The sequence below is a fragment of the Hippocampus bargibanti genome, linkage group LG07 (assembly GCF_051943395.1).
Source record: "Hippocampus bargibanti isolate YZ-2025 linkage group LG07, ASM5194339v1, whole genome shotgun sequence".
NCBI classification, from domain to species: domain Eukaryota; kingdom Metazoa; phylum Chordata; class Actinopteri; order Syngnathiformes; family Syngnathidae; genus Hippocampus; species Hippocampus bargibanti.
In genome coordinates this window covers 27,534,157-27,561,146 of record NC_142740.1, presented here as the reverse complement: position 1 = coordinate 27,561,146, position 26,990 = coordinate 27,534,157, and the positions used below count along the sequence as shown (strand labels likewise).

At 49.7% G+C, this 26,990-nt stretch overlaps 3 protein-coding genes across 5 annotated transcripts; 1 reads left to right on the top strand and 2 right to left on the bottom strand.

Annotated features, from left to right (window-relative positions):
* Positions 1 to 110: 110 nt before the first annotated feature.
* Positions 111 to 8,878, bottom strand: sgta (small glutamine rich tetratricopeptide repeat co-chaperone alpha). 2 transcript variants are annotated; one of them, XM_089000614.1, is made up of 12 exons: positions 8,676 to 8,878; positions 7,222 to 7,356; positions 7,057 to 7,166; positions 6,322 to 6,397; positions 6,163 to 6,262; positions 5,070 to 5,174; positions 3,641 to 3,776; positions 3,502 to 3,564; positions 2,106 to 2,143; positions 1,894 to 2,019; positions 1,038 to 1,151; positions 111 to 321 (listed from the first exon to the last, which is right to left on the bottom strand). In XM_089000614.1, the coding sequence occupies exons 2-11, from the start codon at positions 7,319 to 7,321 to the stop codon at positions 1,040 to 1,042; spliced, it is 966 nt and encodes a 321-aa protein (XP_088856740.1). In that variant the 5' UTR covers positions 7,322 to 7,356; positions 8,676 to 8,878; the 3' UTR covers positions 111 to 321; positions 1,038 to 1,039. The 2 variants fall into 2 exon arrangements, with proteins under 2 accessions (XP_088856740.1, XP_088856739.1); XM_089000613.1 differs by having other exon boundaries at positions 111 to 325; positions 8,676 to 8,869.
* Positions 8,879 to 9,722: 844 nt separating this feature from the next.
* lg07h19orf25 (linkage group 07 C19orf25 homolog) lies at positions 9,723 to 12,092 on the top strand. 2 transcript variants are annotated; one of them, XM_089000621.1, is made up of 3 exons: positions 9,723 to 9,990; positions 10,223 to 10,424; positions 11,206 to 12,092. In XM_089000621.1, exons 2-3 carry the CDS (start codon positions 10,283 to 10,285, stop codon positions 11,376 to 11,378), a joined length of 315 nt encoding a protein of 104 aa, XP_088856747.1. In that variant the 5' UTR covers positions 9,723 to 9,990; positions 10,223 to 10,282; the 3' UTR covers positions 11,379 to 12,092. The 2 variants fall into 2 exon arrangements, with proteins under 2 accessions (XP_088856747.1, XP_088856746.1); XM_089000620.1 differs by having other exon boundaries at positions 9,731 to 10,065.
* A 1,013-nt stretch (positions 12,093 to 13,105) lies between these two features.
* Positions 13,106 to 26,494, bottom strand: apc2 (APC regulator of WNT signaling pathway 2). Its single transcript, XM_089000608.1, has 14 exons — positions 26,350 to 26,494; positions 24,587 to 24,759; positions 24,411 to 24,501; positions 23,677 to 23,974; positions 22,804 to 22,912; positions 22,603 to 22,716; positions 22,458 to 22,532; positions 22,081 to 22,167; positions 21,662 to 22,004; positions 21,350 to 21,448; positions 21,130 to 21,269; positions 20,817 to 21,011; positions 20,496 to 20,710; positions 13,106 to 20,393 (listed from the first exon to the last, which is right to left on the bottom strand). Exons 2-14 carry the CDS (start codon positions 24,725 to 24,727, stop codon positions 15,062 to 15,064), a joined length of 7,239 nt encoding a protein of 2,412 aa, XP_088856734.1. The 5' UTR covers positions 24,728 to 24,759; positions 26,350 to 26,494; the 3' UTR covers positions 13,106 to 15,061.
* Between the last annotated feature and the right edge of the window lie 496 nt (positions 26,495 to 26,990).

Here is a 26,990-nt window from a genome sequence, read left to right as displayed (position 1 = left end):
AGCCCGGAGGCCGAGCCGGCGGATAAGCAGAAAAAAGATGGCGGTTACGCGCGGCAACTTTTGTCGGCGCCGACGGTCACGCGGCGACAATTCCAGTCGAGGCGACAGCGAAGACGTCAAATCTTTTAATTGTTCGGGCTCAATGGGCGGCGGCCTCGGCGCGCGCCCGCTCCAAAGCGCTCAGGGGGGCGTGGCTTCCGAGGGGGTGTGGCCGACACACACGCAGGGTGGGGGCGCCGATTCCACTTGATGCCGGTCCCAAACGTCGTCCCAGAGTCCAAGAAAAAAAATCCACGCCGGCCGTCTCGCTCGGAACGCCGCCTGCCTGGAAAACAGCCCATCGGGCGGGCGCTCGTTAGCCACGGCGGCGGCGTAAAAAGCGCAGCATCTGCAAATAATAACACCTCCCAAATAATAATAATAATAATACATTTCATTTATAAACACCTTTCAAAGCTCTCAAGGTCACTTTACAGTCACAGGAGCAGTTTTTCTGTGGGTGAGCAGCGGCAGCCACACGCGCCAGCGTTCACTCAACCCAGAATCTAGCAGGCCAATAGCGAGTTAGATAGCTAGCGAGCCAAATCGATGGCCAACATATAGCTAGCTAGATAGCCAGCCAGCCAGCTAAATAGTGAATAGATAGCTAGCTAGATAGCTACCCAGCCAGCCAGATGGCTAATAGATAGCAAATAGACATGTTTAATCCCACAATTTCCTGAGGGCTAATCTGGCTAAAGGCTAACACGCAGCAAAGCAAAGGCTGCTGCCTTGCCAAGGGAACTGCGGCTGCGCACCTTCCACCTTCCTTTTGCCCTCAAAGCAAGGGCAAAAGGAAGCTTTTTCACCTGAAAAGTCAAATATTTTGACCTTTAATAATAACAAAAATGTCATCTTGGATCTTTTGTTTGGAGTTCAGGAAGCACGACAGCCCGCGTCGTCGTGCTTTTGGCGCACGGACGGACGGCGGCGGGCGTGGCGGCACCCAAAATGCGAGGCTCTCAAAGCATTGGGCGCCACCCGGTGGGCAGACTCACCGTCACGGTTGCTCTTCGTTTCCGGTGCTGGGAGCTCGATTGCGGATTTGACTCCTGAGCTGCTCGATGAGTTCCGGATTTTGTTGCTGCATCTGCTGAGCGAACTGCTGCCCCCTACAGCGCAGAAACAACAGCACATGCACATTGGCTTCCTTTTGATATCATTATTATTATTATACATTTAATTTCTAAGCGCCGTTCAAAACTCTAGCTAGCTAGCTAGCTAATACACTGAATGTCACTATTAAATAGATAGAAAGCTAGCTAGCCAGCCAGTAGATAGATACTCGATAGCCAACAGATAGCTAGATAGCAGGCCACATAGATAGCTAGCTAGCAAGGTAGCTAATATACTGAATGTCACTATTAAATACAGATAGCAAGCTAGCTAGCCAGCTATCTCGATAGGTAGCTAGCTAATACACTGAATGTCACTATTAAATACAGATCGCAAGCTAGCTAGCCAGCTAGCTAGATAGGTAGCTAGCTAATACACTTAATGTCACTATTAAATACAGATAGAAAGCTAGCTATCCAGCGAGTAGATAGACAATAGATAGCCAACAGGTAGTTAGCTAGACAACTAGCCACCTAGATAGCTCTATAGCTGATAGCTAGCTAGCTAGCTAATACACTGAATGTCACTATTAAATACAGATCGCAAGCTAGCTAATACACTGAATGTCACTATTGAATACAGATAGAAAGCTAGCTAGCCAGCTAGTAGGTAATAGATAGCCAACAGTTAGCTAGCTAGACAGCTCGCCACCTAGATAGCTCTGTAGCTAGCTAGCTAGTTAGCTTGACCCCACCTGTCCAAAAAAAGGTGCACGTTAAAAGAGGAGCGAGTACGTACGCCTGGATGAGTCCCGATAAATCTCCGGTCGGTGCAGGTCCAGGTCCAGGTCCAGGTCCAGGTCCAGGGGGCGCTCCTCCTGCGGCTCCTCCGGCGCCGTACGCCCCCGACATCATTCCCGACATCCTGTCGCGCAGCCACGACGCGCCCGTTAGCACGCAGAGCCAAAGAGGCCTGGCCACATGCATGCACGCACGCACGCACGCACTTACATTTGCTGGACTTGAGGGTTGGTCATCAGCGACGACGCCTGCAACAAACGGGAACAATCCCACGTCTGGAAGGCCTTTTTCTTGTTCAATCTCCATTTTTTTGTATTGTACAGTGATACCTCAGCTTACAAGCTTAATTGGCTCCCAGAAAGTGTGTGTAAGGCCAAAAATGTGTATTCCAAACATTAATTTCACATAGGAAACCATTCAAATGAGAATAATCCGTTCCCAGGTCCCCATAAAACATCATTTTCAACTAAATAAGCCCCAAAACTACCTAAAATATACCGCCAACGTTTCTAGGTAGGTGGCGGGAAGGGTCACTTTGATTCTTTTGGGGGAGGCTTAGATTTTTTTAGTCTTCTTATCTTGACTTTATTCTTATTTCCTATCTTCACTTCTTTTTATTTATCTAGCAATCCGGCTATCTATCTATCTCGCTAGCTATCTAGCAGGCTATCGAGCTAGTTACTTGTTTGCTATCTAGCTAGCTATCTAGCTAAAGGGCTAACTATTAGCTATGTCCTTGAATTTTGAGGGGCGCTTGTAGATGAAATGTATAATTATTATTATTATTAGCTACCTATCATCCAGCTAGCTAACTTTCTATCTATTTGAGTTACTTCCGGGTTGAGTCAATGCTGGCGCATGTGGCTGCCGCTGCTCACCCACAGTAAAACTTAACCAGTGACTTTAAAGTGACCTTGAGAGTTTTGAAAGGCGCTTACAAATGAAACATTATTTCATGTTTTCGCCCCCGAAAGCGTTCGGGGGCTGGATATTTTAACCTTGCAGCCTATCAATAAAGTTGAAACGAGTCCAAATTTCACTGTCTTCTATCCATTTTCTCACTTTTTTGTTTTTCCTTTTTGGTGTGATCAAGCTCTGTTGTTTCCCTTTCCTGTTGCATGTGCTCAGTATGCTTCTGTTTCTCTACGCCCGCCTCCTTCTCCTCATTGCTGCGTGCGTCTGTAATTCTCCCCTCTCTCCTCTACCACAGAACTCGACCAATCATGTGCAGCTTTAACCGAAGACTGGGGGCGGGGAATAGAGGACATAAAAATTCGGCTGCCATTTCCCGCTCCGAGATCGTTCACTTCAGAGATCCGGCTCAAAGAACCGGCTCGTTCGCAAATGACACATCACTCATTGTGGCGCTCCGTGTGTTTCCCGAAAAATAGTTTGCATGCCAAGGTTATATTGTGGCGAATGTACCGTACGTAAGGTGAAAGTTTATGAGCCAAAGTGTTCGTAAGCTGAGGTATCACTGTATTTGTAAGCGGCCATAAGGACATTTTGGAGTGACAAGCTAAGAATGTCGGCCATCTTTCCAGGAAAGCGTCCCTTTTGTGGGCGCTTCCCGAAAAAGTCAGGAGGACGCCGCGCGGGCTCTCACCATGTTCATGAAACCCGGATTACTGAGCAGGCCGGCCAGGTCCACGCCCCCCATGGCCGCCACCTGACGTCAACACACGCGCAACGCGTCAACGTAACCGGCAGGCACGCAGACGTGGACGAGGGAGGCGGACATTTACAGGACTGGCGGTATCCATCTTGTCCTCGGCGATCTTCAGGTTGGCCTTGTAGGTGTCGTTGTCCGGGTCCAGTTCTAAAGCCTTCTTGTAAAAGTTCACCGCCTCCGCGTGCCTGTTGAGGCTCGCCAAGGCCAACCTGCACGGGCGCACATCCGCACGCTGTCTTTACATTTCAATGTGAGCCTTTTCAAGCTACAGTAAAGTCTCGTTATATCGATATTCAAGGGAGTCCGAAAAAATATCGATATAACCGGGACTATCGATATATCCGACCCTGTTTGCATGTAATTTTCTCCGTGCGTGCATAGAAATAGTATCGATATAACCGGTACTATCGATATATCCGATATCGATATAACAAGACTTTACTGTATATCTAAAAAAACCTTCAATCGGACTTGCTGTTCAGGTCACTCACTGGTGGAGTTTTGTCCACGAAGTAACCCCACCCAGCACCGCTACGATATATTAGCTGTATATTGGCTAGCTAGCTTTCTATCCGAGTTAGTTAGCTATCTATACGTCTGTGTAAGCTCTCAGTGGTACAGGAGTGGTCCATCGATGAGAAGGTTTCTTCAGCCGTCATCTGTACAAATTTGAAGGTTTCGGACGTTTCGCCACCTATCCAAGAGGCTTCGTCAGCGAACTAAAGTCTTACTGGTAGTATCGGCATATATATATATATATATATATATATATATATATATATATATATATATATATATATATATATATATATATATATATATATATATATATATATATATATATCCAACTGTCCAGACATGGAGGTGCCAGACACTGCTATCAAAGAAGTCCAGATGACGGCTGAAGAAACCTTTTCATCGATGGACCACTCCTGTACCACTGAGAGCTTACACAGACATTAGCTATCTATTGGCTGTCTGTTAGCTAGCTAGCTTTCTACCTGAGTTACTTCCAGGTTGAGTGAAGGCCTAGCAAGCTATCTATTAGCTAGCTAGGTTTCCACCTGAGTTACTTCTGGGTTGAGTGAAAGCCAAGCTAGCTATGTGTTAGCGATCTATTAGCTAGCTAGCTTTCTAGCCGAGATACTTTCGGGTTGAGTGAGCGCTGGCGCGTGTGGCTGCCACGAGCTCACACGCAGAAAAACGTAGCATGTGACCTTGAGAGTTTTGAAAGGCTGGCTACCTAGCTAGCTATCTATTTGCTCTCTATTCGTTATCTAACTAGCGAGCTTACTATCTATTAGCTTGACAGCTAACTTTCTATCTATTTGAGTTATTCCAGGTTGACTGAACGCTGGCGCATGTGGCTGTTTCTGCTCACCCACAGAAAAACTGATCCTGTGACTGTAAAGTGACCTTGAGAGTTTTGAAAGGCGCTTACAAATCAAATGGATTATTATTATTATTATGATGATGATGTTGTTGGTGACAGCGGCTCTCACCCCATCCTGCCGTAAGCTTTGCTGTAGTTGGGGTCAATGGCGATGGCCCGCTCGCAGTCCTGCACCGCGCCCGCGTAATTGCCCAGCTTGCTCAGCGCCGCCGCCCTGCGCACACGTCACATGACGCGCTCTGACCGCAAGACGCATTCGCCACGCCGTCATGCCGAGCGACACTGGCGGCAAAAGCAGCAAGTCGACCGCACGTGACCCCGCCCCCCTTCGCTTGCTACGGCAAAACGGGCAAGACAGGGATGACAATGACAAATGAGAAAAAAATGCTGAAGAAACAAGGCGGGGGGGGGGGGGGGGGGAAGACACACCAGTGACGGGAATTGCGGCTCTTTTCAGAGAGCCGATTCTTTTGGCCTGCTCCCTAAAAAGATCCAGCTCTTTTGGCTCCCAAATGGCTCCTCACTTTGTTTTTGTTTTTTTTTGTTGCTTAAATTAACTACCAAAAAATCATGTAAAATGATGTAAAAAACGACTTACTCATGTAAAAATTACACTATATCAAATATTATTATTAATATGGCTTGATTTCTATGTGCAGAGTGAGCGGATGCTAACTTTCACTTTCCCTGTGGTGACTGGTGTGATGATCAGCTGTCACTCATTTGCTTTCAATATTCATAATGCTATCATAGCAACTAGTCAAAAATATCATCATTCAATAATAATAACAGCATGATGTAATCACATTTTTCCAACCGTCTACCCCCCCTTCTCCTCACTGCTACGTATGTCTGTAATTCTCCCCTCCCTCCTCTACAACGGATATCGACCAATCGCGTGCTGCTGTAACTGAAGACCGGGGGCGGGGAATAGAGTACAAAAAAAGTCGGCTCCCATTTCCTTGTTAGGAACCGGCTCTCTTCGTTCACTTCAGAGGTCCGGCTCTAAGAACCGACTCGTTCGCAAACGACACATCACGACAACACAAGCCCAAACAGGAAATGAACAGCGAAAAAGTCTGGTCATTTTGGAAAATTCTCCTCCCTGAAATAAGCGTTGCAAATCCTCGCCCAATGGCCCGCCAAAGCGAGAACGCCCCTCGCGGCTTCCCCGCCGCACGCCAAAATGGCGGCGCACCAACCTGTTGCAGTAGTAGACGGCGTTCTGGGTGTGGAGGGAGATGGCTTTGGAATAAAACTCCACGGCGGCGGCGTAGTTCTCCACCTTCATCTGATCGTTGCCTGCGCGGGAGAGGGCGTCAGTCAACGAGAGGGCGAGAGGGCGAGCCGCGCTAACGTACCGTCCGTCTTGAGTCTCTCGGCCTCGCATCGCCGCTCCTCCTCGCCGTCGTCTTCCACGCTGTTGTTGTTGTTCCCCTGCGACAGGTAATAATACGATTAATACATTTGATTTCTAAACGCCTTTCATCTTTTTGTCTGTGGGTGAGCAGCGGCAGCCACATGCGCCAGCGTTCACTCAACCTGCAAGTAAACAAGTCAAAAGAACAAAAAAAAAAAAAAAAAACAAATACAGTGATGCCTCGGCTTACACACTTAATTGGTTCCCAGACAGAATGTGTAAGGCGAAAAGTGTGTCTCCCAAAAATTAATTTCCCATAGGAAACCATTCAAATGAGAATAATCCATTCCCAGAAAACATCATTTTCTACTAAATAAGCCTTAAAACTACACAAAATAGACCTTATTTTATGTATAATAAATGTGCTATTGGATTGTAATGAAAGAAATACACGGTACGGTATAATAAAGTCATGTTATTTATATTTGGGATGGTCGCTGATGGCTCGATGGAATGGGCAGGGAGGAGGTCGGAGGGAGGGAATTGCTGTTTGGAAGGAGAGTCACATTCCATAATAAGCGGCGCCACTCCGGGATCGCCATTTGAGAAACTCGGCTTGCGCTTCCTCCCATGAACCATTGCAAATTGTCTTTTTGGCCAATCGGGCAAAGGGTCACGGCCGCCACCAGCAGAAGCCAAGATGCTATTTGCCGATTGTTTTTCTGGCGATCCTCACCGAGGTCTGGCGAGCGGCGGAGGCGAAGATCTCGGGTAACGCGAGCGGGACGGCGAGGCTCTGGTCATCCGCCGACACTTCAAAGGCTGTCTCCAGGCATTGGACGGCCACTGCGGAGGGAGGAGCTTGAGAAGAAGCCGAGCGGCGGCTGCGTTGGCGGCTCACCTTCCAGGCTCTCCTGCGCCCCGGACGACAGATGGCCCGACTGCAGCTGCTCGTGGAGGAAGCGGATGATGGAGAAGGCCAAGCGCTTGTTGTCCGTCATGGCGGCACGGGCGGATGCCGCGCAAACGCTCGCAGCTGGCGCGGCAAGAAAACAAACGCACGGCGGCCATCTTTAACCCTTGCAGGACTGTCACCACAACATCCAATTTGCGCTATCCATAACCTTGGCCCCATACCTATCTGACCTTGTTCAAATTTTTATTCCCTCTTCCTCCTTACACCTCTGTGTGCGCCCCCCTGCCCGCCCGTCTCAGCCCGATGGGGGACAGAGCTTTCGGCTGCTCCGCCCCCAAACTCTGGAACTCACTTCCCAACATTGGTAACATGCATTCTCTTCCCAACTTCAAATCCCATTAATTTAAAATTGCATTTATCTCTATTTTATTTATTGTATTCTATTTATAATCACAATAACAATAATAATAATACATTTCATTTGTAAGCGCCTTTCAAAACTCTCAAGGTCACTTTACAGTCACAGGCTGTTTTTCTGTGGGTGAGCAGCGGCAGCCACGTGCGCCAGTGTTCACTCAACCCGGAAGTAACTCAAATAGATAAAAAGCTAGCTGGCTTGTTTTTTTATAACTCATAGAAGTGGTAGAATATATATTTGTCTCCGTAACTTCCACATTTTAAGCAAAATGAAGCATTAGCATCTCTATCTCTAGAACTCGCGATTTCCTTCCCTAGTATTCGGTGACAGCCATTTTGGATTTCATTTTGGAAAATGTGCCTGCATTCGATGGTTGATATTTGCTCATTTATATTTGGAATCTTTTCTTGTGTTATCTGTTCTTGTTTAGAATTTCAGAAGTTTTCCAATGGTACCTTACTCGTTAAGATCTGCCAAAAATTAACAAAGTCATGATGGTTTCAACTGTAATAAAGTTTAAAGTTGTTTTAACTGTGTCATTACAGGCAGAAAATTCCCTCATACTTCGAAAATTAAAAATTCCATTATTTCCTTATTATTTGTCACAGATCAATAATGTAGACATCATTTCAAAGCTATTTAATGCACTTTAATATGGTATTAGAAAACGTGTGATGAATTACTATTGATTTTTTTTAAGCACATCACTAATTTGAATCATGTGACACACAAACGTCGATAAAACGCAACACTTTCTACGTACTTTGTCGCATATTATTAAAAGCTGCAGGAAAGCAACAAGGGTCGTTGTGACATTGCCCAATAGTTGTACAGTGACGTCACATAATAAAACAAAGGAAACCTTCTCGAAGTGTCCATCGTGGTCCACATTCGCAAGGCCACCCGGCAAAGCTAGCAGCTAACAGGCTATTTGAGCGCACTCGGATATTGACGCACCGTCAAGGCCGAAATGTCGCCAGTCGACCTAAATAAAATCAAAGTAGAACATTTTATGTCTCACCAAATGCGGGAAGGCTTCAAGGGCAAACCGACGGGAGAAATATGAATGTTGCCGTTGCCGCTTCTTCTTTCCGTGAGGCAACGCAAGCTCGTCGCGGTTTACCGGCGCGTTGTTGTGACGTCACACCGAGCGACTCGCACTCTGCGAGACTTTCGGCTAAAGGAGCCGCTTTGGCATCCATGTCGAGCCAATGGCTAGGAACGAGGACATTATTTTGAAATAAAAGACAAAATAGATCGAAAGAGAAATGAAGCCATGAACGTTTGCTATCCTGAGCAATCGCAGATTCAATCATCCAAGGCGACAGGTGGCGCCAAACTGAGGAGTGACGGTCAAATGTAGTAGTGATGGGAATTTCGGATCTTTTCAGAGAGCCGGTTCTTTTGGCACGGCTCACTAATAAAGATACGGCTCTATTGGCTCCTCAGTTTGTTTCTTTTTTGTTGCTTAAATTAATTAACTACAAAAAAAATCACGTAAAATGATGTGAAAAACGAATTACTCATGTAAAAAATACAGTATCTCTAATATTATTCTTGATATGGCTTGATTTATATGTGCACATATTAGCGGATGTTAGCGGATGCTAACTTTGCCTTTCCCTGTGGTGACTCTGCTCTGATGATCAGCTGTCACTCATTTGCTTTTCATATGAATAATGCAGTGACGTGCGGTGAGGTTCATGGCTGGTGAGGCACTGACGTCATCGCCGACGTCACCGCTCGTCTCCACTTAGTATTTGAATGGTAAATGTGAAAATTCAGCCAATTTGAAACAAGTCCTAAAACTGTGAAGTTAAATGGACAAGAACTTTAAAGTACAAATCACTAAATACATCTAACTGTTTAATTTATTTTTTCATTTGATATTTCCATGACAGCTTTCCATGATGACAGGTGAGGCACTGCCTCACCTGCCTCCACTGACTGCACGTCACTGGAATAATGCTATCATACCAACTCGTCAAAAATATCATCATTGAATAATAATAACAACATAATGTGATAACATTTGTCTGGTATGATTCTTTTTGACTGTTGCGGGTCTGTAAATCTCCCCTCCCTCGTCTACCACTGATATCGACCAATCACGTGCGGGTTTAACCGGGGCATAGAGGACGAGAGGACAAAAAAGTCGACTCCCATTTCCGGCTCCTTGTTAGGAACCGGCTCTCTTCGTTCACATCAGAGAACCGGCTCGTTGGCGAACGACACATCTCTAGTAGCCAGAAGAAGTACGTCGACGTCGTGTGTCTCCGTGGATCTCGGAATCGTTCGTCTTTTGGCCTCCGAAGCGGACGTGCGTCGATTTCCGAGTGAGCGTTCAAATGGACACGAATATCAGTAGCTCGTAAATGAACGGTGACGAGGCGCGAGACCTCAAATTCCAGGTAGCCACGTACGGTCGGTCGGTCGGTCGGTCGTTTGAAGAGTGCCCGTCATCGGCTGCATAAATTGAGGGGGTCGCGTGTGACGTGTTGCGTATGAGGCGAACGTCCGAGCCTTCGCCGAGGTCACCGTCACCAACCACGAACCCATTGATTGCAGAGCGGCGACATTCCCCAGTGAAGGCGTCGCGTCGTCCTCGTCGTCGCGGTCAACTCGGCCATGAACGTCAGCTTGAAAAGCAAGAAGCGCGCGGTGCTGCCCAGCAGACCCTCTCCGCCCAGCGCGGACCGCATCGTGGAGGACGTCAGGGGGGCCGAACCCGACGACCCGGTCTTCGACGTCCTGCAACGACCTGAACACCGTGAGGCCTCGCCGCTAGTCATGCGTCGGGGAGAATTATAGACACACGCAGCAGTGAGGAGAAAGGGGGTGGGGTTTGTGTAGACGGTTGGAAAAAATGTTATTACATTATGCTGTTATTATTCAATGATGATATTTTTGACTAGTTGGTATGATAGTATTATTAATATGAAAAGCAAATGAGTGACAGCTGATCATCACACCAGTCACCACAGGGAAAGTCAAAGTTAGCATCTGCTAACTCTGCGCATATAAATCAAGCCATATCAATCAAAATATTTGATCTAGTTAATTTTTTTTACATGAGTAATTCGTTTTTCACATACTTTTACCAGATTTTTTGGGACTTAATTTATTTAAGTAACAAAAAAACAAACAAACGGAGGAGCCATTTAGGAGCCAAAAGAGCCGGATCTTTTTCGTTTGCCGAGCCAAAAGAACCGGGGCTCTGTAAAGAGCCGCAATTCCCATCACTAGCGGACACCAGGGCAAACAACTCTGAAAAGTTTCCTACCTATTTTACACATAATTTGACATGATTTTTTGGTAGTTAATTAATTTAAGCAACAAAAAAAACAAAACAAAACTGGAGCCATTTGTTAGCCAAAAGAGCCGGATCTTTTTAGTGAGCCGAGCCAAAAAGAGCCGCAATTCCCATCCCTACTTGCCACGGCACGCTCTATTCCCTGCAACCGCGTGATCTGACGTGATGTTGACATGTCGCGAGTGCGGAGTCTGGTGGCGATCCCATTCTCATTGTCGTCCGTCCGTCCGTCCGTCAGATGGCGAGACGGGGGAGGCCGAGCGGACCTTCCAGCAATGCCGGCGTCACGCAGATGTCAAGCGTCAGCTGCAACATGTGGCGGGGGTCCTCACGCGCCAGCGCGACCACCTCCGAGCGGCGGGCCGGCAACTGGACCACCGCCTGGCGGAAGTCAAAGGCGGACTTTGCTGACTGAGTCCCAGACTCCACCTTGGACGTCATTGTGGCCGCAGAAAGAAAGACTCGCAAACGGTTTGACGACTGGTGGACCCACCGGGTCAATGACCAATCAACTCTTTGGATCCACAGCGACCCCCTTTCACGTGAAATTGCCCAAACTGGAAATGGCAGCTTTCATTTACGTTGCCAACTCGGCCCTTAAACTGGTTAGCAGCAACGTGTGTGTATGCTAATGTAGCAAATTAAAGGACAACCGACACCATCATAAAAACATCTTATAGCATCTAAAATAGCCAAAAGACGCAGGCTGATATTTGGAGTCAATTGCAAAACACCAATCAAAATGACTTCAAGAGAGATTCAGAAAGTCCCGCCCCCTTGTAGGTGACGTCACGTCAGGATACTCCTTCACAAACTGCCTTGCTCCAGAATCAAAACAATGGCTTCAGAGAGTTCATTCAGATTGGGAGAAGATGCTTTCTTGTTACTCATCCAATTATGAATATGATTCAAATAGTTGTGAAGAGGAAAGCATAAATGTTTGCCATCGATTCAAGAAGTCCTCCCGTCTCATTTTGCACAAGATGGCGCCCAAGCTCCGTTGGAAATTTGTGTCAACTTACACCTTCTTTATGCGCGTTACCGCAATTGGCTGCAACACGCAACCATTCATCACCGTGTTATTTTTGTTGTTTTTCTTTCTAATTATTAAAAAAAAATCCTTTTCAACATGATTAATTTTCATGAAGGGGACGGTTTTGCCCCACCACTCTGTGACGAGCATTCCAGTTCCTTGTTATTTACAAGAAAAGGCACTCCCAAGTATCTAACAAAATCTCATTGCAGATAGCTAGCGAAGAGGTAGCTCATAGCGAGTGTAGAGGTAGCTCATACATAGCGAATCGGTAGCAAATAGTAAAAAAATAAATAAATATGACAACACAAAGACACAGAGAGTCATTCATTCTTCAGCACTTTCTGTACCCTCTGTGACATGAAGCAGTTTTAGATAAAAGAGGATAGGATCAAAGCATCCTTTTCAGCAGTGGATCACGGTGGAACATGCACGTCTACTACAAGCTAAATGTTGAAAGCAAAGACGCAGATGACTTTTGATTGGGGGAATACGTGACAAATATCCACTTGGGCCTATTTGCAAACTGACAATGCCGCCATTTTTTGGGTGTGTCCAGCTCTTGGGTTTAGGTTGCCCCTCCCCTGACCCCTGACCCCCGAGCCCCATTGGAGAGGTTTTCTTACCACAACAATGGCATCCACATTTTCTACAATGTTGTTGTGAAGGCAAAAAAAGTTGAATTGAAGAGAATTGAGAACTCCGGGTTAGCCGCAGCCGCTAACGCTAACACACAAACACAGGCAGGCAGGCAACCGAATGTGACCTTTCAAAGCATGAAAAACAAACGTGAGCAGCTTGCAGGAGGAAGACCTTGTCTTGGTGGACTTCATCCACCGACGTGGCACGGATGGATTCCTTCACACCAAACGTGGACATTTTGGCCAGCCAACTGGCACGCCTTCCCGCCATCATCTGCCAATCCGGCGGCACCAAGTCTTGTTTCCTGTTGTCGTTTTATTCTTCTTTGTCAGACCCGACCACGGGAACAAAGTCTCTTCATCTCCTGTCAGTCAACCGCTAATGTGGCGTACAGTGATACCTTGGCTTACGAACTTCATTGGTTCCCAGACAGACTGTAAGGCGAAAAGTGTGTATCCCAAAAAATAATTTCCCATAGGGAACCATGAACATGAGAATAATCCGTTCCTAGGTCCCCGTAAAACGTCATTTTCAAATTTTCTAAGCCTTAAAGGACAACCGACGTCACTTTTTTGTTTCTTAACTGACATCAGAAAAACGTTTGATAGCATTCAAATGCAAAACACCAATAAAAATGAATTAAAGTGTCCAAAATCTGAAAAAAATGGAGCTGCGCATTGGGCATTTTCAGAAAGTCCCCCCACCCCAGTTTGAGACGTCACGCCAAGACGTCTTGCATTGCTGGAGAATCAAAACAATGGCTTCAGATTCGGAGAAGATGCTTTCTTGTTACACCTCCAGGTATGAATAGGATTCAAATAGTTCTGAAGAGGAAAGCATACATGTTTGCAATCGATTAAAGAATTTATTCCGTGCCATTTTGAGGCAACATTGGGGAGAAACGATAACCACAAAAGAGGCACAAAATGGCGACCTCCTGTGGCCACCTCCGTTTCCACAGGCTGATAAATTCCTTATATGGAGCTTGGACGCCCTCTTCTGGCGGCTTTTGGGTGCAACGCAAGGTTTTCAGACCAAACAATACAGGAAAATACATTGACGTGATGGAAGGACTGCTACAATGTGTCTTTTTCTTGGTCAGGGGGGCGTTGCTTCAGTGACGTGACGTGAGGACTCGTCACCAACTCAAAAACAAGACTTCCTGAATATTCAGCGCGAGTCTTAAAACGTAAAATATAGCTATATGCGGTGGAATCTTGGTAAAATACGCTCAGTAGGAGTCATTTGAAGCCATTTTACAAATTATGGACACAACTTGTCCGGGGACGTCGGTTGTCCTTTAAAACTACACACAATATACCTCATTTTATGTATAATAAATGTGCTATGGTATTATAATAAAAGAAATACACTGTTCTGTATAATAAAGTGGTTTTGTATAATAAAGTGGATGGAATGGAGTGGCCGCTTTCATCAGCATGAAACACTTGATGAGGAACGTAACCTTCTTCTTTCACCATCTTGAGGAATTAATCCCTTGGAGGTGCTTTCTCTGTGATCATTTTACCTTGTTCCTCATCATTTGTGTTCTGTTTAGCTGGGTTGATAGCTTTTCGCATCAAGTGTACAGATGACTTGTGCGGGTTACTGGTGGAGCCTGATTGATGGGATATTTTAACCTTGCAGTCTACACTCTGCCTTTGAACGATCAAAGTTGAACCTCTCTGACGTCTGCCTGTCTCTTTAATGTTTAACACCCCCCCCCCCCTCACTGCTGCGTCCTTGACCAATCACGTGGCTTTAACCGAAGACTGGGGGTGGGGAATAGAGGACAAAAACAGTCGGCTGCCATTTTGTTGTTAGAAGAACGGGCTCGTTCGCGAAGGACACATCACTCATTGAGGCAGCTCCGTGTACAAAAAAAGTTCGTATGCTCAGGTAAAGTTTGTATGTGTAGTAGGTAGGTAGTTTGTATGTAAAATTTTCATGAATGTAACGATTGTAAACCGAAAAGTTCGTAAGCCAAGGGGTGCGTAAACCGAGGTATCGCTGTAGTTGCGCAAATACAGGGTGACCCAAAAAGATGCGTACCCATGAAAATGTCCATTGTGGCTTTGATTAAAAAGCCATTGATTTCAAATTACAACCACACATTATTCAGTTTATGGAAGAGCATCCATCAGAGTTTCAGCTATTTATGTCCATTTTTCGTTAATTTATGGCTTTCTCAAGATAACAATAAGAATACATTTGATTTCTAAGCGCCATTCAAAACTCTCAAGCTTTACAGTCACAGCATCTTTTTGGGTCACCCTGTACTAAACGGCCCACGTTGCCCCACCGCTCAAGACTTCTAGTAGGGCGGACATATTGGTTTTGCAAGATGGGATGCGGCAGAACCTGGAAGCTAAAGCGTTGAAGGCGAGGTGAGGTCGCGTCCGAGACTGGCTCAAGTTTCTTAGGTCTGATTTTGGCTTTCGGTCTTGCGGTCGCTCTCCATGTTCTGGACCTCCTTCAGGGCCGCCACGGGACTGGGGATGTAATTGAAGGGAGAAACCCGGGCCGCCTTGCTGGGAGATCCCTGGCGGAAATGCACGGCTCCGCCCATGTGCAGGGTTGGCTTTCCGGTTGGGGCGGAGCCGTTGAAGTCTCCAGCGGTGGGAACGGGGCCGGAGTCCATCTTGTTGGAGAAATCCTCTGTCTGAACCGTCGCGTCGCTCACGCTGCGCGAGGCCAGAAGGATGGTCGGCAGCTTTGCCGGCAGGGAAGCTAGCGGTGGCTTAGCGCCGTCGGGGGAGGGCGCGAGTGCTAGCGCGTTGGGCGGCAGAGTGTTTTTCAAGATCTGCGGTACGTCTTCATCCCTGATCCTTCTCCAGGTGACGCCGTCACTCAGACGGGATCTGGGACTTTTCTTCTTGGTACCGTCCTCGCTTTTGGCTCGTCCGCTTGAGTCCGAGGACGACGAACGGAGTGAAGAACGGCTTGTCACTCGGCTCAGGGTGTTCATACTCGGAGACGATGCGTGCCGTTTAAAAGTTTCTGTGTCCTGCTGTAGTTGTCTCTCTCCCCAAACTTTGCCTGGAGCATTCCCTTTAGCTGCTCTGTTGGGGCTTTGAGAACCGGTTCTCCTGGATATACCCCTTCCAGACAGGGTCTGATCTCTAGAGGTTACCCCGCCGGTGCTCCTGGCCTCTGGCTGAGGTCTCTCCACTGGCTGAGCTTGTCCTGCGTTTTTTCCTGTCGCCTTCCTCGGGGTCTGGGCCGCCACCTTCAACTCTTGGCAGCGGGATGAGCAAAGGAACACCGCCGGAACCGCACGGTGCGGGGAACCGCTCTGGGACCGGGACATGGAGACACGCGGTGTGCCGTCATGTTTTAGTCCACTCTTGGCGTCTTTGATGAATGTCAGCTGCCTCAAGAAGCCGTTCGAGTCTGAATCGCCACCACTCGAATGGACTGATGCCATCCTGGACAAATTGGATCGGTGAGGAGGGAGGACTCGTTTCCCAACGCCCTGGTTTTGTCTGCCTGTAGCCTGGTTAGTGACCAGAGGTGACAGAGGTCTGGCCGCACTCACCGAGTTCTGCATAAAAGGTATCCTAACTGGTGATTTCTGGGTCTTAGGCGGTGGTGTTTTTTTAACCCTGTTCACCACAGGCGAGCGTCCCTTTCTTTCAGTGGGGCTAACAGCTTGTGGTCCAGCCGATGGTGTCCCAATCTTCCTCTGGATAGGCCTGCTAGTTGACGGCGTTGGCGACGTAAGGCTCGTCTGAGAACGTTTGGATGGTGTAGAACTTTGCGATGAGCCGGAGGAGGAGCTCTTTGCTATCCTCGGGGGTGGAGTCGAGCTCCTTTTTGGCAGGTACACCTCCATGTCCTTCGGTGTCCCTAATCGGTGAAGGCTCTTTGACCTGTGCTGAGCTAGCCCCGGGTTCCTGGGCGCATCAATTTTGCTGGATACCTTCCTGGGTGGAGGTATTTGTGATGGAACCGGCTCTTTCACGGGCGTGTATGTGACCGTTCTGCCTCTGAAAACCACCGGCAAGTTGGGCACCGGCTTGCGCTGCGCAAAGTCCAGAGGTTTGTTGGCCTTCTTGTCTTTTGCAAATTTCTTCTCCTTGGGGGTGAAGCTGGATGTTGAGATAAATGACAAAACTGATTCACTTTCTTCGGAGGAGAGGTCTTGAGACTTGGCTGCCTGCAGTCCAGTCACGACGGCATCGGCGCCTTCTTGAATGGCTCGCCATTCCACACTGTTCAGGTCTGAGTCTTGATCCCACATAGGGTCATCGCTTTCCTCATCCAGGTGACAGACCCCCGGGTCATTTAGGACTTGTTTGTGGCTATTCTCCGCTTTCTTCTTCCTGCCGGCCATCTTCCGTCTCTGTTTGGGCATGGCGGAGGTAATGCACTTCTGAAGTAGGTCGTCCTCTGAGTCCACGCTGACAGAACTCAGAGAGCTGTGGATGGCCAAGGATCTGGCTTGCCGCATCACATTCAGGCTCGCGTTGTGTCTGTTCTTGTACCAAATCTGCTGGGCCTTGAACCTGTGGTCCTCAAACTCTGCGTCACTCAGAGAACTCAGTGAGGAGCTGAGCGAGTGCCAAGCCGGGGAGTCGTCCTTCACCAGGTTCTGCTTTATCCTGTGAAAGCCTTTGGGCTTTGCTTGAGAAGTCAAAGTCCTGCCGATGTTGGTCATGCTTCGTGATAGGGAATGCCCTCTGGCGTCCCTGGCGTGGCCTCTGCCGGCAACTTTGGTTTTCTCCTCGTAGAACTGTTTGGGCTCCTGCCAAGAGCGTGACGTTTGCGCTGCGCTTCTGTTTTGAGCAGTGCGACCCTCCGCTTTGTGTTTTATGATGGGCAATTGTGGCTTGCCAGCGGCCCCTGGGCCCTTGGTCTTCTTCTGGTGGCTGGGAGAATGCTCGCGATTCCTCTGGTTGGCGACTCTGTCGGCCACTTCCTTGCTTTGCATCAGAACCTCCTGAGTGGAAATGACGTGTTTGCTCCTGCGGCCTGCCGGAATCACAGGCGGGCAGTTCATCTTGTTGGCTTTGTGGAAGTGGGAGAAGATCCTTAAGTCTTCTATCCTCTTCGAGTCCTCATCAAGTATGTGTTGCTTGGAAATGGGCCTAGCCGGACAACAGTCCTTGACAGGGTACTGGAGCGTGTCGTCGCTCAGTGACGTTGTGCTGGAGAAATTGACGGTAGTGCCGTCGGCGGAGTCCGTGACGGACGAATCGTCCAGTTTGAGGTCCTTCTGCGGGATGACAATCCTCCTCCCGGGATACAGCTGCGTTTTGCCATTGGGCAGCATCATGTAAACGGGGAGATGCAAAGCTTTTTGGGAACCACGCAAACGAGGAGGGATGTTGGTCACCAAGGAAGACCTGACCTTCCTGAATTTGGAGGGCATCGCTGAATTGATGCATTCCTTCAGGATCTCAATGTCATCGTCAGAGTTGCCTTCACTGTATCTCTCTCCGTGGCAGAGATCCTGGTCATGTCCATCCCGGAAGCTCCTCTCACTCTGCTGGAGGAGTGGGGTCAGTTTCAGCTCCACGTCTTTCTCGATGTAGTGCTCGTGAAGAGGCAAAGCGCTCAGGCTGGACGCGCAGGAAAAATTCTCCGTGGGCTTTTCCACGGTGAAGAAGATCATGGCATCCAAATCGGCGGGCAGGTTGAACCTCTCTTTGGAGTCGCCAACCTCCATGAACGACCGCAGACTGTTTTCCCACTGCCCCGGCGAACCGGTCGTCTGCACTTCTCCCCCGCCGGAGTCCACGCAGCACGGAGTCTTGCTTCGACTGGGGGGCATAGTTTGGCCGGGGCTGTCTGGAAGATCGCTGGGGCTGATGGTCCCATCGATCATTTCGCTGCAGGGATCGCTTTGGATGGAGCTTGCAATGGACGGGGACTCAAAACTCCCCAGAGAACTGACTGAGCTACAGCGACTCATGACCAGAGGAGTCTCGTGGATGTAGTTCTCAGAAGAGCTGGACGGTGACCTGTCTTCCTGGGCCGTTGGTGCGGCACCCTGAAGGAAGATCTTTTCTCTTTTGACGGGGAGCGGAATTGTGATGGGATCGGTATCCTGGCTCGGGAAGGTTTTGGAGTCGGTCAGGAGCAGCTGGCTGTCACTCAGATCCTCCAAGGTCTCTGCCTCCTCAGCCCTCTGGACATCTTCTCCGTCCTCCACTTCGATAATTTCAAGTGAGGAGTCACTCTCCGGCTCGTTGTCACTCTGCCCATCCAGTGCTCCGTCCCCAGAGGACAGCGAGGACAAGGAGCTACAGCGAGAAAAGCAGATTGGTGTGTTCTCCACCGAGTATTTCTGGACCGTCTCCATTGTGCCCATAGTTGGGCTCCTGCTGGACGCCATTGGAGAAAACTTGGTCATGCTGCCTCCGGTCATGGCCGTGGGCACCCAGGCTTGCCTCCTCATGCCTTCAGCGGCCTGAACGTTGACGGATGTCCTTGCGACGCCAAATTGAGCAACACTCTGAATGAGCGGAACCTGACGGCAGGAAGGGGAAAGTTTTATGGAGGCCATGCTGACATCCGAAGAGACCTTTGTGGACGCACTTGCGGGTGTTTGGACCGGAGGCTCCAGGTTCTTGACTGCATCGGAGTCGAGGACTTGCAAAGCTATTTTGTCCTTTTCCTCCACGCAATCTCTCTCCGGAATAGTTTCCGGGCTAGTCTGATTCTGGAGAGCAGGTCGCACATAGCGGTGCTCGAGGGGAGCCACGTTCAGATCCAGTCGGTTGGGTCGTTTCTGGGGGGTCCGGGAGTTTGGGGCGGGTCTGATGTGATCTTTGCTGCCACAGTAGCCGTCGCTGGTACTGCCGCTGTTCAAGCTGTCGGTGGACACACTCGTCTGAGCGCTTTTCAGGCGCAGTAACGCACGCGCCCTGCTGAGGCGTTCTCGGCGAGCCAAGCTGCTCGTGTCCGAGAGACGACAGGGGGAGCACGACTTAGCGCAACTCTCGTTTTGCTCGGGCGACCCATAAGGCCAGTCTGCCAGATGATCTTCGGAGCTGAGGCTAAAGCTGTCCTCGGAGGAAGTGTGCATGGCCATGTCCTCCACTAATTGATCAATCTTGGCAACGGTGTTGGTGATCTTCTTGGCCAGCTTTTCAGCCGCAGCGGACATCGCTTCGTCGGATGCCGGTTGTCCCCGGTCCATCCGAGGCGGGTCCAGGTCCCGTTCGGGCTCATTGTCCCGCTTACTGTTTTGTAGCAAGTTGGAGTTGTTCATATAGGTGGAGAGCACGGAGAAGCTTCCAGTGTCCAGACTGCAGGAGATGTTGGGGGCCTCTTCGTCGTCGAAACAGCCAGAATCCGACGCGTAGTCCTTGGCCAAACTTTCGACGTGGCGCAGCTGCTTGTTAAAACTCAGGTTTTTTGGTTTCCGTTTCTCCAGCGTGTCAAAAGTCTCGGCCAGGTGTTTGGCATCCAGCTCGGCCTCCAGCGCCCTCTGCTTTCTCATGTAAAGCGGAGGCATGCACGAGCCCGGCGAGAGAACCGACGCATCCTTGTACTGCGGGGGTCGATTGGTCAGCAGGTTCTTCAACGCGGCGGCGCTGCCCATGGCAATCATCTTGTGTTTGGAGTGGATCAGATTACGCAGCGTGCTCACTGCGCCCAAATCCCAAAGAAGCTCCTGGTCTTTTGGGCTCCGGGCCGAGAGGTTCCAAAGGGTGCCGCAGGCGTTGCTGACGATGGTCAAGCTGTGCGAGCGCAGGTGTTGCAGCAGAGTCTGGAGGCAATTGTGGTCTCGCAATACTTGCCTGGAAAAAGAAAAGGATCGAACCACCTTGTGAGCGCGGCCCTCCGACTGCATCTTTTTTACTCTGAGAAGATCAGGACCACAAGACCTGACAGATACGCACCTGTAGTCTTCTCGCGAAGCTACCAGACTGGACACATTTCTCAGGATTCCACCGCCACTCTCGATTATAGCGAGTGAGTTCGTCTGACAGCGGTAAGTCAGCGTGCTAACCAGAAAGCCCAGAGCGCCATTCACTGCACACACTGCCTCCTTGTTGTCCAAGCTGTGAGCCGACAGATTCCATAGGGCACTTAGAAGACTCTTCAAAGTGGACTCCTGGTGAAGAGGAGAGAAAGAGAGAGAGAGAGAGAGAGAGAGAGAGAGAGAGAGATTGGTATTCTAAAAACAGTTCTGGCGATGGTCCGAGGTTAGGACTCCTCACCTTGGTGGCCTGCAGGGCGCACGTCATCAGGGCAGGAACGCAGCCAATGTCTCTCAAGACTCGCTTGCTGCTGATATCGGCCCGCCAGGACAAGTTCCTCAAAATGCTGGAGACCACTTGGTGGAGCTCTTCGCTGTCTGAGCCTAACTGGGCAACGAGAGCTTGCAGGCAACTCTTCCTCGAGCACAGAGTGGCCTGTGGGAGGAGATGGAGAACGGATGACAATGTGCCAGGAATGGAGACACCACCAGGCTCTCTCTCACGGTCTTTGGCTAGCGTTCCCTTGAGTGCAGTATGTGTGTGTAGCCCCCACCTTGTTGACCACATCTCCAAAGGTGAGGTTGGTCAAGGCCATCCCAGCGTAACGCCGCAGCGCCATGTTGATGGGATCGTTCTGCATGCCGTACATTTGCTGCTCCAAGTGGATCAGATCGGCCACCACCTGCAGACCACCTGGAAGGCAGCGCAAGGTTCTGGCAAGGTGATCCTGAACATCACATTCACCATGGTCTTCAATTGGACGTTTCACTCACCTAATTCGTTCATTGCGCGGCGGAACTCTTCTTCAAAGGAAAGCTTCATGATGGCGCACGTGGCCTGACAGATCTGAGGGTCTACGGGTTCGGGAATATCTGACCAGAAAGGGAAAAATTCAGGTGGTTTGACTTGTCTTGTCTGGGTTCCTCAGCCTCAACACTCGATGACACCGGTCAAACCAATGTGGTCTGCCTTCTGAATTTCAAGGGAAGCCCGCCCTTGGCGGTTTTGACTGTACGACCCTTAGGCTCTATGTTGAACCTAGGTGGTCTCGACGGGCACCCCAAATCACCTCGCACTGTACTCACCGAGGCTTCCGGTTGAACCGAGACGGCTCTCCATCCAGTCCCAGCCGGTGTCGCAGTAAGTTCGGACCTGCTCCAGCATGTGCAGAACCCTTATCTCCCGGCGAGCCTGGCCCTCGTCCTGCTGAGAGTAGATGATATTGTGCAAGGCGGCGCCGGCTCGCGACTTGGCCTCGCGGCTGCAGCCGGCTTCTTCGTGGAGGATCTGGACCAAGAGGGGCACACCGCCGGACTTTCTCATTGCGATGCAGCTGTCCTGGGAGCTGGAGAGGGCCAGCAGAGTCCGGGACATCTCTTCCTTGTCTCTGTTGGCCATCATGGACAGAAGCCAGAAGACCATCTCCATCTGCGTGAGCCGGTCGACATTCAATGATCAAATGGCTTCCCGGCTCGCGAGCGCGAGCAGCTAGTTGATCGGCTACCTTGCCGCCGCCGTCCGCCACCCTGTCCGCGCCCGCCGTGGCGTCGCTCTCGGCTTCGCCGGCAGGAGGCCTCTCGGCACCCAGCAGCTGCACGCACAGACGCCCGCGCATGATGCGAATCCATGACTTTTATGGTTTTGCTGGTCTGGCTGCGTTTGTTAGTTTGTTTGTATGTCGGCATGCGTGTGGTTTCTGCATCCTGGAGGTGGCTATTCGTGACGAGCGCAGGCGAACAATTGGCATTGTCTTTGAAGTTTGTTTTGTTTTTCCAAGATGGAGGTGACCGGCATAAGGGAAGTGAGAGCCACCAACCGAGACGCTAACTCATTAGCATTCCATTGTTTTTTTTTTTTAATTGGTGTGCGTGCGTGCGAGACCTGCAGTTGGCTCTCTTGACTCCCCTGGGTCTCCTGCAGTTCTTTTTCCAGCTGCTCCAAATGGGCCACGCGCATCTGCAAAACACACAAGGCGACCGAGCTGCAGCGTGCCGACGACCGAGCGGTTCGCAGGGAGTTGTGCTACCTGCGTGCGGTGGATCATCTCCTCGCTGTTGCCGAAGCGTTCCTCCATGACGTAGCGCACCTGCTGAACTTCGAACTCCAGCTGCTGGCGGATGAAGTCCATCTGGAGGGAAAACTGCAGCGGGGATGAGTTGATGACGCCGGTCATCACGTGACCTTCCTTGCCGGTCTTTGTCTCTTTGTGTGTGTGTGTGTACTTTACCGTGTCAATGCGAGGCAGGTGCGTGAGCTTCTGAGACAGCGCCTCCAGCTGGCTAAAGTACCAACAGCGCTCTCGCTCCTCGCGGTCAATTTCTCCCAGAAGTTGGTTCCTGCGGAGGGACGAGACTTCATCAACGCTGAGCTTCCAAGCGGCTCCTCTGCCGTCGTCGACAAGGTGGCAAACACCAGCAAACGGCTAAATCAGCAACACCAAATCACTCAACCCGGAAGTAACTCAAATAGATGGAAAGCTAGCTAGCGATATAGCTATTAGTAGAAAATTATGTTTAATGGGGACCTGGGAACGGATTCTTCTCATTTTAGTGGCTTCCTATGGGAAATTAATGTTTGGAAGACAAACTTTTCGACACCTCCTATCCGGGTCCTGGGCGTCGGAAACCTGGATATCAAATCACGAGCCGGGACAAGTTGAGCAGTTCCGTGAGATGAAATCCACGTGAGCCAGCATGTCGACTTGTCTCGCAGACAACGGCAAAAGTCTGGCAAATTGGGCTCGCACAAAAAAAGCCGCACTTTAGCAAGCTAGCTAGCTTTCTCTCTGTTTGAGATATTTCCTTGTTGAGTGATTATTAGCTAACTGTTAGCTAGCTAGCGAGATTGCTATCTATTTGAGTTACTTCCGGGTTGAGTGATTATTAGCTGTCTATTAGCTAGCTAGCTAACTTTCTGTCTATTAATTAGAGTTACTTCCGGTTTGAGTGAACACTGGCGCGTGTGGCTGCCGCTGCTCACCCACAGGAAAACTCATCCTGTGACTGTAAAGTAACCTTGAAAGTTTTGAAAGGCACTTGGAAATGAAATGGATTCTTATTATTCTGATTAAAGGGTCTCCTGTGACCATTTAGTGGCTCACCGCTCCTTGTAGAGTTTGTTCATGTGATGGTCGCTGAGGTGTCCGTCGGCGTCGCTGAAAATAGCCGTTTTGGGCGGGGCCCCGTCCAGGAAGTGATGCGGCGACACCAGCGAGGAAACGTCGGCGCAAGATGGCGGTTGAGTCGAAGAAGAGGAGGGCGGAGCCAGCTGGTCCTCCCGATCTGCCGGACCACCTCGATTGTCCGCCAGCAGACGCAACCGCTGACCTTGGTGACCTTGGTGACCTTGGTGACCTTGACACTTGAGCTCATAGTAGTTGGTCAGGTCCACGTGCAGCTCTGGAACCAATAAGCATGTGTCACTTAGCATTATTATAATAATAATAATAATAATAATAATACATGTCATCTTCTTAGGGCCAGGACGGATAAATAATAATAATAAATAATAATAATAATAATAATAATAATAATACATTTCATTTAAAGGCACCTTTCAAACTCTCAAGGTCACTTTACAGTCACAGGATAAAGTTTTTCTGTGGGTGAGCAGCGGTAGCCACACGCGCCAGCGTTCACTCAACCCGGAAGTAACTCAAATAGATAGAAAGCTAGCTAGCTAGCCAATAGATACCTAGCTAGATAACCAGCCAGCTAGATAGTGAATATATAGCTAGCTAGATAGCTACCAAGCCAGCCAGATGGCTAATAATAGATAGTAAATAGCTAGCAAATGTTAGCAAAGCGGAGACAGCGGCAGTCTTGCAGTCCTCACCTTGGAGTTGGCGCAGCACGTCGCCGCGTCCCGACGAGGCCAGTGTTCCCGCCTCCTGCTCCAGTTGACACTGCAGCTGCTTCATCACTTCCTGTGGGAGGGGCCACAACAAGCACAAGGTGATTGAGGGGTCGCGACGACCTTTGCCGCGACCCGTCGCCAGCGGGCCAAGTGACCTTCATGCCGAAGGTCTCGGTCTCCAGCTTGCAAAGGTGGTTGGAGTTGTCCTCTAGCTCCCTCCTCAGGTGGGAGTTCTCCTGGCGTAGCGCCGCCACCTGGTGGGCCAACTGGTCGTAGGAGGCCGCCGCGGTGGCCATGGTGACGCCGGCACCAGGCGGAGGGGCGCCCCCTGCGGTGAGGAATTTGCAAGGTGACCGACTAGCTAGCTACCTATGTAGCCGGCTATTTATTAGCTATATGGGCATTGCGGCTCTTTTCAGAGAGCCGCTTCTTTTGGCTCGGCTCACTAAAAGGATCCGGCTCTTTTGGCTCCCAAATGGCTCCTCCTCGTTTTTGTTGCTTAACTTAATTAACTACCAAAAAATCATGTCAAATGTTGTGAACAACGAATTACTCATGTCAAAAATACACAATAGCAAATATTTGTATTGATATGGCTTGATTTATATGTGCACAGTGAGTGGATGCTAACTTTGACTTTCCCTGTGGTGACTGTGGTCGGATGATCAGCTGTCACTCATCTGCTTTTCATATTCATAATGCTATCATAGCAACTAGTAAACAATATCATCATTGAATAATAATAACAGCAAAATGTCATAATATGTGTCCACCTGTCTACCTTAATCCCCCTCCTCACTGCTGCGTGCATGCGTCTGTAAGTGTCCCCTCCCTCCTCTACCACGGGTATCGACCAATCACGTGCGGCTCTAACCGAAGACCGGGGGCGGGGGATAGAGGACAACAAAAGTCGTCTCCCGTTTCCGGCTCCTTGTTAGGAACCGTCTCTCTTCGTTTACTTGAGATCCGGCTCCAAGAACCGGCTCGTTCGCAAACGACACATCACTAGTCGGTCAACATCATTTTCAACCGTTGGCGTCAAAAAGGTAACAAAGAGCATCACGCCCCCCCACCCCCTACGCCCCCTCCTCCTGAGAGCGAGCGGTCACCCTGACAACCACATCCTCCGTGAGTTGGGAAGGCGAGCTCACCTTAGCATGAATAAAATCATCACAATCAAGTGAGGCTAGCTTGCAAAAAAAGGGAAACCTTGGCCATGCGGGGGTGGGGGGGGGGCGGCACCTCCCGAGACTGTCGAGTGAGCGCCCCCTGCGGACGACCAGCGGCCCACGGGCGACCCACGTCGGTCCCGAAGCGCGTGGGGAGTCGAAATGAAGCTCCATCCCGCTTCCTTCCTCGTTTGCGGTTAGCCGAGCGCGACTTAGCCTTACCGAGCAGGTAAAAAAAAAAACGCTTCCGGTCCAAAGAAATCAGGCGCTCGTGCTCGCGCAAAAGAAAGACAAGTGCGCGCGGGCCGCGTCCGCACCGACGTCGAGCGCCACAACGACTTCAAGCTTCGGGCGGATGATTCACATTCAATTCACAGTCGACATCGTCCAATGAAACAAAGACAATTCATCAATTCATGGCCCAAAGCTTCATTCAAAAAAAAAAAAAAAAAAAACAATCGTCGTCATCGTCGTTTCATTGTTGTTATCCTGACCCCTCCCCCCCCCCCCGATCGAGGAAGATGCAAAATGGAGGTCACACTCGAGCTTGACCACCCGCGACGTTGTCGGATGTCGCCCCGATCCGCGGATTCGCTCTCCATTTGTCCGCGCCCGCCATGTCTTTGTCTCTCCTCCATTTTCTTCCGTGCACTTGCCGACATGCTGACACGCCATCCCGAGCTCGTCATCTCCCAGGCAAAACGCGCACGCGGAGCAGAAGAGAAGCCGAGAGGCGACGCGCGTCTGACCTTGAGATGTTGTCCTTGACGAGCTCGTCCCTCGGCGGCGACAAAAAACAAACAAAGAAAGGAAGGAGGAAAAAGCAAAACCTCGACGGCGATGCGGGGATCGTCGGAGAGGGGCGGTGACGTGGCTGATGACGATGATGATGAAGATGAGGATGATGACGATGATGGTGAGGAGGGGGGGGGGGCGTCCTGCGATCACCGAGGCCAATGAAAGATTTGAACAATCGGCGAGGTCAAACACGAAGAGCCTTTTCCCTTTCCAGCTTCGTGTTGCCGGAAAGAGCCGAAGATGCCCGAACGGGGGGGGGGGGGGGGGGGAGACCAACCCACCACAGCGTCTTTCATCTTTTCCAAATGGAAGCTTTCCAAACCACATGCTTACGCCTCTTTGCTATCTATTTGCTATCTAACTAGCTAGCTGGCTACCTATCTATTTGCTATCTCTTGGATTGGATTGTGTCGCGGTTTGCCAGCTGGTGATGGTTGTGGATCCCAAACAAGAAGGCAGGAAGGAGCAGCAGGTTGCGTTTGACAAATTGTATGAAAATAAAGTCAGCAGGAAAAAAAAAGTCTTCCGAACAGAAAAATACAAAGTATCAAAGAAAACCAGTAAAAATCTGCCAAGATGAAACGTACTTAAC